Source organism: Urocampus carinirostris, chromosome 5 (genome assembly GCF_059441175.1).
Source record: "Urocampus carinirostris isolate Australia breed hairy pipefish chromosome 5, RoL_Ucar_1.0, whole genome shotgun sequence".
Lineage (NCBI taxonomy): Eukaryota > Metazoa > Chordata > Actinopteri > Syngnathiformes > Syngnathidae > Urocampus > Urocampus carinirostris.
In genome coordinates, this window is record NC_142353.1 from 31,315,966 (window position 1) to 31,327,383 (window position 11,418).

Genomic DNA, 11,418 nt, shown 5'->3' on the forward strand with positions numbered 1-11,418 from the left:
CTTGAATGTCTGTCAGAGAAATTTCTTTTAACGTCACCCCCTCTTTTCCCCTCACCAAACAGGGCGACGTCATACTGGATCCCGACTTTGACATTTTCCAGGAAATGGGACACCTTTGCAAGATCTGCAAAGCTGTTAGTGCAAATAAACAACTGGTGAAGCCTGGAGGAGCACAGTGCCTGCCTTCAGGTAGCGTCTAAACTGTTTATTGCGGACTAAATTTAAAAGGATCTTTAAAAAAAGGGTCAGAAAATTAGTCAACCAGAAAATATCCACAAAGGCATACCTGTAGAATCCGTTCTGAGGTTGGGATCGCAGAGTGAAATTGCGGGAGACAGGAACCTATGTTAATTATCTAATTCCTTTAAAACCCCAACTACCACAGATAAAACACTAAAATAACAAAATTGTATATAATCAGTGCTAATAGTGTATAATTTATGTACATATGATTAAATCACATTTAAAATCCATATTAATAAAAATTTAAACGTGACGGTGGATTAAAAATGAATTTGATTTTAAACCTTCCACTTGCAATGATTGTCATGCCCTTAGTTAATTGCCTCCATATTTTTAATGATAGTGCCGATCATCGAATGTCTATGGCCTTGCAACTTAGCGACGGTAGTTTGTATTTCTTGTAAACCGCAAGCTTCGTTTCCATGGTTTTCATCTTCTTGCTTCTCCTGTTAACGCCACTCTATTTAATGGGACACATTGATAAACAATTAACCATACTTTCTGGACGAGTTTTTGCTACATTTTAAACATTGTGGCTTTAAGTATGGTGTGGCATTTTCTTTCAAAAACCTATTTAAAACGATGCACTTTTTTGTATCATCGGCGTTGATATCAGGTATTTTTTTAATCCTCTAAGAACTACAACAGTTAAGTGCAATTTGCATCAATACCGTGGCAACCACCATCGACGACAACACAACAAGACTTGTCTATGTTGCAATCAGGCACTATTCTCCAAAGTGAAGTTGCCCTGGCGCTGTCGTCTACAAATATAGAACTCACATTTGTTTGCGACGCAGCACTTATTTGAGTTTTCTTTCGGCGCAGTGGTAAATATGTGCTCATCTCTGTAATCACCATCTTGAATGGTTCCATCATCAAAAATATGTAACGTAAACATCTTGGAGCAGAACTGAAAATGAAAAGGCTGAAAACGGTGTAAAATGAGGAGGGCCAGTCTTAAAATGTAAGAAATAGATTTCTTTCTTTCTTTCAATTCATTCATTTATTTTTGGACCTGTAGTTTGAAATCTGGTGTGGGTTGTTCAAAGAGTAGGCTTTTAATTAGGTGCGCTCTTTATTGCGCACTTTACAGTCATGTTTTTTACAGGAGATTCTGAACTGTTGCATAACAATTGCAGAGCAGCATTGACCAATAGTAGACAGGCTTCTCAGGAATATACAGTCGTACCTCGCTACTTCGCGGTACGACGTTCGCGGCCCCAGAGCTTCGCGGTCTGTAATTGGCGGAGGTCACTCCCGGGCCGCGCGACGGAGCGAGTTCGGCGGACGCGGCGTCACACGGCGCGTCGCGAGAAAAGGCGGCGGGCGTGCGCGGGACCCCCGTGGCTGTGTCGATGTCGTGCGTATCGCGCCCGAAAGTACCCGCGCCGCGGGTTAGGAGCTCGCTCGCGGGAGCGACCAAACGGCACCCGCGGTATACACCCTGTCGTGAATTTGTCTCCGATCATCCCGGGCGAACGTAAAATCGCCCAGCTGTACGACTCTTAGCGGTGGATCACTTGGCTCATGCGTCGATGAAGAACGCAGCTAGCTGCGAGAACTATTGTGATTTGCAGCTGCGATTGGCTGGCAACCAGTTCAGGGTGTCCCCTGCCCACTGCCCGGAGATGGCTGGGATGAGCTCCACCCCCCCCGCGACCCTAAAAAGGATAAGCGGGGCAGATAATGAGATAAGGTGAGATGGGATTTTTTTTTTTTTTTTTTTTTTTTAAGGGGCGTCGCTACTTTGCAGATTTTCACTTTTAGCGGGTGGTTTTGGTCCCCATTAACCGGGTCTAAAAAAAAAAAAAAATTATAATACCGTATTTTCCGCACTATAAGGCGCACCTAAAAGTCTTGTTTTTTTTCAAAAGCTGACCATGCGCCTTATAACACAGTGCGCCATATATATGGCTCAATATTAAATTCTCAAGGTCTCGCAACTACGAGAAACAGCCGCCGACTCCATTTTTCGCGCTGTGCATACTGGGAAATATTAAACGATTCGTAGTTGCCGGGGCTCGTATTGTATTTGTTTACTAAGTGGCAAAATGGCTACCCCATTAAACTGCTTAATTCATATTCAACAAATACAGTATTTGTCTGAATCCAGGGTTATGACTGGTGAAGATGTAAAGCACAATTTACCTTAAACAAACGCAGAATTATTCAGAATGTCACGTTTGAGAGAGAGAGAGAGAGCGAGAGAGAGAGAGAGCGAGATTCTCTTTCATACGTGCATTTGTATAAGAAAATGGCTCCTGTTAAGAGACACGCGTACAACGCCGAGTTTAAACTCAAAGCGATCAGTCACGCAGCACAACACGGCAATAGAGCGGCAGCGAGAGAGTTAAACTTAAATGAATCGATGGTACGGAAGTGGAGAAAGGATGAAGATAAGCTCCGCCAAGTAAGGAAAACTCAACAAAGTTTCCGTGGCAATAAAGCAAGATGGCCAGAGTTAGAGGAGACACTTGAACAGTGGGTCGTTCAACAAAGAGCGGCAAGCAGAAGTGTCAGTACGATAACTATACGTATGAAGGCAACAGCGCTGGCACAAAAACACCGGACGTGTTGGATGGCCCATTCACTGAGATATGGTCAATTCGAACACAGCAGAAGAAGAATTAGAGGGATTTGTCGATGAGGAGCTTATAGAGTGATCTTTGTTTTTCTTTTGTGTGTTTACGTTTTACATTTTACAGTTATTATGTTATTGCTTTGCACTCGTTGTTTTTGCACATTACGAGTGTCACTTTATTGCGATTGCACGTTTCATTTAAAATAACAGTATCAGACGTTTTTTTCTTTGCGTGTTGACTAAATGGACAAAAAATAAAATGATATGTCGATGTTGTTCAAAGATGTGTCACGAAAATGCTTTACCTCAGAGAAAATAATAAAACAGCTGTTTATTTATTTTGGGAGTGAATGGAGTTGTGGAAAGCTTGTTTGTTAATAAAGTTTGACCTTTTTGAATATTTTGTTGACATTCCCTTGAGCGTGGCAACATCTAGAGGTTGCATAAAGTAACTACATTCTCTACTGTAGTCAAGTCGTCACATTTATTTACCGTAAATAGCCCTTAATCCCAAAAATGTCTCGAAGGACTGCACAGGATTACAATTACAAAATTGCACAATTACCTGATCTTAAACCAGCATGCACTTATAGCGCCTTATAATGGGGTGCGTCTTATGTATGGCATAAGTTTTAAAATATATCATTCATTGAAGGTGCGCCTTATAACATGGTGCGCCATATAGTGCGGAAAATACGGTAATATATTTTTTTTATTTTTATTTTTTTTGAAAGTGCGCCGCTACTTCGCGGATTTTCACTTATCACGAGTGGTTTTGGTCCCCATTAACCGCGATAACCGAGGTCTTACTGTACTGTAACTCGAAGAGTTTCTATAGTGGAGAAAACTCTTTGAGGGGCCAGAAAAACACTGTATTCCACATCATTCTGTGAAAATATTTTACGTTGGGGACGCCGTAACTACTGTAATAAAGAAACAATAGAAAAAACTTTTTGACGTGTAATGGTGTCTTTGCGTGTGTTTTTGAGGGTCTAAGCTTTCCTCGCTGGTGCCCATGCTGAATCGAGAGTGCCGCAACCTGCCTGAGCCTAACCTACTCCCGGGCCAACTGTCCCACGGCGCAGTAGGGATGCACGGGGGGAAAGTCAGATGGATTTCCATGGCCTTTGAGTCGGTGAGTGGTGACTAGTCACCAACTATTGAAACGATTCATCGAGTATTCGAATAATTATTCATATTTTCTTGTAAATTTTGCATGAACTTGATTTAATTATCTGGCAAATTATAAAGAACACAAGAAATATGGGTACAATGAAAAATACATCTTTTGTTGAACATACCCTGTATTTGTACAATAAATAAATAAAAATCTAAAACCAATTACGCACAGTGCTTGGTCAGCATAAACCCATAAATAAACCTCTGTCCATTTTTTAGAGACGGGAAAATCAATGCAGCAATAAATTAAAATCAAGTCAACATGTTTATCCCTGTTAACCATGAGCAAGCTCATTGGCAACAGTAGAGCAGTACATAAAACAAAAATTATGTGCATTTGCTAAGAACATTCAGTGGTGAACTGTAAAGTGTCTTACAAAAGAAATCTATGATTTTTTTGCAGAAAGGGGTCCGTGGTGACTCTCTTCTTCATACTGCACGCTATTGATTTCAAATACGTTTCGTCTGGAATAACGCTCAAGCTCTCTTTTATATAAAATATACTGTACGTGTCTAACATATGAAGTACATGTCTTCAAAACTGGCTTGAATGTTACTTAAATCTTACAGAAGCGAGTCATTCAGCCCTCCGTGTTTTCACTTTAAATGTTTGTGTTTGCTACTCGCAAGATCTTCTTTGCAAACTTTGCTAGTACAGTGGTACCTCTTAATGCGAGTACCTCTAAACAAGAAAATTTCTGTACACAAGTTGTTTTTTATTCTCAAAAATCTTGCTGGAGACTGCTCACCACTCTGGACTGCTTACTGCTAGCATCAGCTCGTCCGGTTTGCGTATGCAAACTACTACAAGCTAAAACAATACAAATATTGTGCTGTAAAATATTTTTGTGTTTATGTTCATTTAAAGTTACAGTAACTTTAATTTTAAGTGTACAGTGAGTGCTTAAGTATCATCATAAGTCTCTTGATCTCATACCTGTCAACCTGCCAATTCCTCCGCTTAATAATGATCGAAATCCTCCTCATTAATCGATAATAAACCTTACAAACACAACGCAGCACCTTTTTACTCACAGAAAGACAAACATTAACGCGATATTCTACAATCTACGATGACATTGTTGTCTGCTATCGGCGACAGAGACAGTCAGGATTAAAGCCAAAATAGGCAAGACAAGATCGGTCCCGTATGAAAATTGTTTTACGGCATACAGAATTTGAATCATCTTATTTATCTTATTACTGTATCTTTGTTTAATTCCTGTTGTTTTTAGGGATCAGAAAGATGTATTTTATAGCTATTAGAGTTCACGTGTATGCTTTTCGGAGGACGGGAGCGGAATAATTAGTTTTTAACGATTCATCTCATCTGCTGCACCGCTTATCGCGGGGGTGCTGGAGCCCATCCCAGCAATCATCGGGCAGTGGGCAGGGGACACCCCTAACTGGTTGCCAGCCAATCGCAGGGCACACGAGGACAGACAACTCACTCGCTCAGTCACACCTGGGGATATCAGAAAAATGTGCTATTTACACGAGCAATTAGAGTTTCAAGTATGATCCTAGAACGAATTAAGCTCATAAGAAGAGATACCACGTATTGTTTTTATTGGCCCGTTTGCAGGCTACAATGCTCCAAACTTTAGAAATGTTGTTACATGTACTTGTTGACGCCGTCGTTTCTGGACGTTAGCACTCGAGACAAAAACGATGTTGCGCGTGTAAAATGCCTCACTCTGATGGAACCATGTGTCTGGCGTCAATATTCTACAATGGAATTTAGTGTGGACTATTTATGTTTTTCATCCATGTCAACTAATTGTTGCAGCCGTAGTGGCGACGCCCCCTTTTTCTGTCCCCTCCCTCCTACATCACAAAATCCTTCACTTGCAGACTACGTACAAGGGCAAGTCCTCGTTCCAGACTTATAGCGACTTCCTGCGGTGGGAAACATTCATCCAGGAGCAGCTCGCGGCTCTCCCGCCCACTTCAGCATCACGGAGAGGGTTTCAGACGTGTGAGCACTGGAAGAAGATCTTCATGGAGATTATCGGTAGGGACGGGAGGTGGAGGCTGTAATCGGGTTTGGTGGTGGAGCGATAAAGTCGGGCCTAACAAATCCAGCCTGACTCGACCTGACCCAGTCCCTCGGGTATTAAAGCCCGACTCAACTCGAGCCTGAACAAATAACTTGATTTGCAGGACCAAGCCCGGAGTAAACCGAAAAATCATATTTTACTATGGAGGAGGATAGGTGACTTATTTCTAACATAAATAAAGCCTTTATTTTATAACTAAATATAGGTTAAATAAGAATGTATGAATATTTATATTTCTGTGTCTGCATAGGTTACATTTCCTGACAATTTGTAATCATTTATTGATTTTTTTTTAAGAATTTACAATAACATTTACCTCAACAGCAGTACCTCCTTAAGGGTACAGTGTATGTGTGTGTATTATTTAGTGCCTCCTGGTAGTGAGAGATGCAGATCGACAAATTAGAACAACGCTGAGTAGATAACAGAGAAAGCAGTTTTAAGAATTGACACATTTTTAGTGAAATACAGTTTTTAGTATACACACATTGTTTCAGTATACATTTTATTAAACATACCCGCAGAATGGCACAGCGATGTCGGGCATTTTCCTTGAACGAGGTTGTTGGGATGGGGTTTGTTGGTAAAGTGCCAGGGAGCCACATAGGAGTGCCAAAAAGCCATGTGCACCTCCAGAGCCGCGGAATAGAAGGCAGGTTTTAGACTTTGAAACAAAAATATTTGAACAAAAGAAGGGTTGTTGACTTACAAAACGGTTCAAGGAAATAAGGGATGAGGTGCAAATAAATAAAGGTTCTTTTCCGATCGGAGGTAGGCTTCCTGTAGTAGGTGGCCAAAGGAGAAAATAGTTAAAATCAAATCAGGCCTGCTCTCCAGCGCTCCCCGAAAGGTCAAGGTTCCGTCCAGTCCTGACTTCTCGTCACTCCAAACAAAACGAAATTCCCTTTCTTACTTTCCCCAAAAAAGAGGCCGCTTACCCCAGAGTTTTGAAGGGACTGGTGGTTTCTCTTTCCCAATTTGGTGATCCCCTCTTTTCTGTTTTTATGAACAGCTTCCTGGGGAAATAGCAGATAGGCCTCAGGTCTGATCATTCCCAGGAGCAAATTGATTGCAGGGTGTGTACGGGGAGGTAACAGTGGTTTACAACCTCGCCCAATAGGAAAGTGTGTGTAAGCCTGCCTTGTAAGGTGGGACTTTGGGTTGCCACAACAAGGGCACATGTTTATCAATTTTGTTTGTATTTATTGCGGGTTCCTCGACACAAAACCTAGCTAAAAACACTCCCAGAAACCTCAAGTACAACTGTGTAAAATGGGCTCAGACGTTTTGGAGCCTATAAGCCACATACAAATACACACACACACATCTGGATTTATGAAAAAGTTTTATTTCCCAAAAGCGATATTTATTTCCCAAAAAAAGTCGGCTAGAGAGAAGCCTGGCTCAACCCGAACGTAATGATTGACTATTTTAAGCCTGACCCGGGCAGAAATTCAGGTCAGACTTGAAATCTAGCTTGGGTTTAAGATCTTTCCTATATTTGGTGGTAGGTGTGGAGAGCGCCCTTTGGAGTCTGCTGATGTCCTTGACGATCTGCGTGGCGGCCGTATGGGTTTTCACCGCGCATCTTTTCCTGCTGCTTCCCGTCCTCGTCACCATCCTCGGTACGGTTGTGATTCAATTCCACACTTTTCAGGCCCGTTTAGGCTGCTGTTTTGTTTTTCTCAGGGGTGATCTGCGTGGTGGGGGCGCTCATGTACTGGATGGGTTGGGAGCTGGGAGCCGTGGAGGCCATTTCTCTGTCAATCCTGGTAGGCTCATCGGTGGATTACTGTCTGCACCTTGTGGAGGGATACATGCTAGCAGGGGAAACGTCGTCGTCTAACGCCGGACTCGACAGCGTAAGACTCTATCATACCAGTCTAGCTGTGTTTCATCATTTATTGTAATGATCATCCTTACAAACCTTCTAGTGTGTATAACTTGCTCTGATCCTGCATTCCAATCCCAAATGAAGGGTTATCTATTTATTCTATGATTTGAGCTACGAGTACGATCCTTTTCATAAGTATGGCTATCATCATTTCATCCACCTATCGTTCCATCCAGCTACATTTTTTCCTTTTGGACTAAATTGTTGGCATCAACTGATCTTAATAGTACAAACCTATCTTGCAATACAGACGCTGCCCTACTTACGAACAAGTTCTGGTTCTGGACGATCGTTCGTAAGTTGAATTTGTTCGTAAGTTACTTCTATATTTTGTATGGAATGTTTAAGGTTTAGATAAGTATGTTTAAGGCTTGTATAAGTAACCTGTTTTTTTTTGTACTAAAAAATAAACATTTAATTAAATAATATGCTCTGTAAAGATAAATAAAGTTAAGTTTAATTTACTTTTGGAAGATGAGCTTCAAGAGCTAGGCAACTTCCTTCTCCGTGGTAAAAAAAATGTGGCTGAAAAAAAGCAACCTGACCATTTTCTCAACCGCATCAAGATTTTTTATTCCACTTTCATTTTAAACCAAACGGCTTGCCTCTTCTTTACACTTTACACCAACCATATTGAATGGATGCACGAGATATTAAATAATAAAAATGTCGGAGTTCTTAGTGCGCTGAAAATACAGTATAGAATGTTTACACACGAACTAGGAAGAAGAAGCGATTTTCTTCTTCGGGGTGGATGCTGGTGAGTATCGGCGGAAAGAAGTACTAGAGTAATGACCTTTACTCGGAAAAAGGTGCACACAATACAAAATCTAACTTACAGCAATGTCCGGATGTTTTTCAATATCTCGCAAAAAATGTTCGTATCTACCGTTTTTCGTAAGTCGAATGGTCGTAAGTAGGGGAGAGTCTGTAATTCATTTATTTAGCCACTCAGCCACTGATGCCCCTCTGGTTGAAATCTGTTTACCCTTGTTGATTACATATCCCTCATGCCCATCTGGGATAATTTATTTCCCTTGTATTTACATGCATCTTTAGTAAATCTACTAAATCCTTTCTCTTCACCTACATAGATACCCAGTAAGCTAAAATTAACCCCAATATTTTTTTTAATTTTCGTTCTGTATCTCTATAGCTAACTAATATCTGCCCTAGACCAAGAAATGTAGCTAAAAAAATCCATTATTTATACTCTCCATACCTTTTTAGGTTCCGTCTTTCCATTCACATGCCCATCCAGATGGATACTCACCACAAAGTTTCTAAATATGTCACTACTGCTCTCTAATTACCATCTTCCCTGCTTATGAAACATTTTCCATTGTAATAGACAGTTCATCTGTCGTATTGATCAGCTTGAGTATCTTGCTAAATACATTGCGTATTTGCGCATTGTGTATCTACAACCAAAGTTTACATTACAGTATTTGCAGTGCTTTCTTACTCACCTTTATACCTGTCTAGCAAAAAATGTATCCGTCTAATTCAATACTTTTCTTGTTACCATCTTTCCTTTATTTTCATTACATAAAGTACCTACACCAGACTGTTGAGAAGCAAAGACTGTATACTGTCACCAGTCCCAAGGTCTTTTTGGAGTCTCCAAATGGCCACTTTTGGAAAAGCCTAGACATACCCTTAGAAAAAATGTGCAAAATACCGTTTAGTTAATCAGGTTGTGATCACATTTGACCTGGGACCAGTTCAGGCTTCATGCATTTGTTCCTGCTGTTTTCCAGCTAAAATGCCCATGCTAAACTCATCTGGCAGGTGATTGCAAAAATAGAGAATACAAGTTTACCATTTCTGTGTGTTCCAACCTAGAGTGCTCAATGTTAGTAGCACTTGTAGTGATTTATTCAGTTGGGGACAAAACTTCAGAGTGTTACCTTTCAAAAGAAACCAAAACTGTCCAGATTATCCAAACTGTTCCACAACAGCATCCAATTTACTTTGGGTATATCTGGGATGGAGATTTTAGGTGAACTTTACAGGATTATTAAAATGTTAAATTGAAGTAAACAGCGCCCTCTTCTGGCAAGTTTTGTTAGCGTTGCTGTCAATTGATCCTTAAAAAAAACGCAGTGTTATGTGATTACACAATCTCACTTCGCAATGTGGATTAGATTTCGGTTAATCGCGCACCCAGATTATATGTCACCTTTTCGCCAGCAGGAGGACGCTACTCTGAGGCAGCATCGCAGCGTGGAGGCGGTCAAGCACGTGGGCGTTGCTATAGTGTCCAGCGCCGTTACCACGGTGATCTCGGCGCTGCCGCTTTTCTTCTGCGTCATCGAACCGTTTGCCAAATTCGGCCGCATCGTGGCCGTAAACACCGCCGTCTCCATTTTCTTCACCCTCACTGTGACGCTAGCTATGCTAGCCAGCGCCGCGCCCTCCCACTTTAGCAGGACTCCCGCTAGCATCTTTAAGACTGCCGTTGTCGTGCTGGGACTCGCAGGCGCGGGGGGAGCCGCCTGGTGGGTGGGGGCCCGGGCCGGGGTGTCAGCGGCCTGGCTGTCTGTTTAGGGTTCAGACTGTGATGAGAGAACATGATTGTATTTGCGGTTCATATTTATTTTCTAGGCCTATACAATTCGATTTTATTTAACTTAGTTATGGTCAATTATTCTGTGTTTTTTTAGTCAAAGCAGTGGTCCGCAAGCTTTTCTGTAACACCGACTGGTGGTCCTGCCCAATAATACAGAGACCCCTCGGTATTTCGCGTATCCGTTATCATTGGTTCGTTATACCACCTAAATAATGCATCTACCGTACCCTTTTATTCGTTCTCTCTCTTTCTCAAACCATAATTTAAAGTATGTACTGTTTGCCTTTCAAATCTAAAATTTTCCATTTGTTCTCTCTTTCTCTTTGTCGGTAAGGCGACTTTAATGAAAGTGCACCCCAAAAAAAAACATTGACCCATTTAAAAAGTAATGTTTACCTTTAAAATCTAACCAGTTTTCTGTTTTCCCTCTCTCACTCTTAAAAGAAAAACATTGACTCATTTAAAATATGTACATTTTACCCTTAACATTTAGCTGTTTTCTATTCTCTCTCGCTTTGTCAGTAAGTCAGCTTTAAATAAGGTGCATCCAAGAAAAACAAAGCATCGACTAGTTTAAAACGTACTGTTTACCTTTGAAATCTAGCTCTTTTCTATTTGTTTTCTCCCTCTGTCAGTATGTCTGCTTTGATGAAGCCGTGCCCCCCAAAAAAGGTGCCACACCGTTTGGCGGATTTTCAATTTTTGCACTTGGTTCTGGTCCCCATTAACCTCAAAAACTGAGGGATATCTATTAGTTTTAACGATAAAAAATGATAAGCCTAAATCATAGGACCACTAGGGATGTAGATGACATATGTAGAGCATATGCTGTTAGGCAGAGGGAAGAGAAGCTACTGGACTAGTTTTAGGTCTTGTGAATGGTAAA

At 41.1% G+C, this 11,418-nt stretch overlaps 1 protein-coding gene and 1 pseudogene across 1 annotated transcript in view; both read left to right on the forward strand.

Annotated features, from left to right (window-relative positions):
• disp3 (dispatched RND transporter family member 3) overlaps positions 1-10,827 on the forward strand; it is a 28,321-nt gene extending 17,494 nt beyond the window's left edge. Inside the window, exons 16-21 of the mRNA XM_088334990.1 lie at positions 63-189; positions 3,817-3,962; positions 5,861-6,020; positions 7,578-7,691; positions 7,756-7,928; positions 10,157-10,827. Coding sequence (XP_088191116.1) covers positions 63-189; positions 3,817-3,962; positions 5,861-6,020; positions 7,578-7,691; positions 7,756-7,928; positions 10,157-10,510 — 1,074 coding nt within the window. The 3' untranslated portion in view covers positions 10,511-10,827. The remainder of the gene's footprint in view (positions 1-62; positions 190-3,816; positions 3,963-5,860; positions 6,021-7,577; positions 7,692-7,755; positions 7,929-10,156) is intronic.
• LOC148366038 (5.8S ribosomal RNA) lies at positions 1,747-1,893 on the forward strand (annotated as a pseudogene).
• Positions 10,828-11,418: the final 591 nt, after the last annotated feature.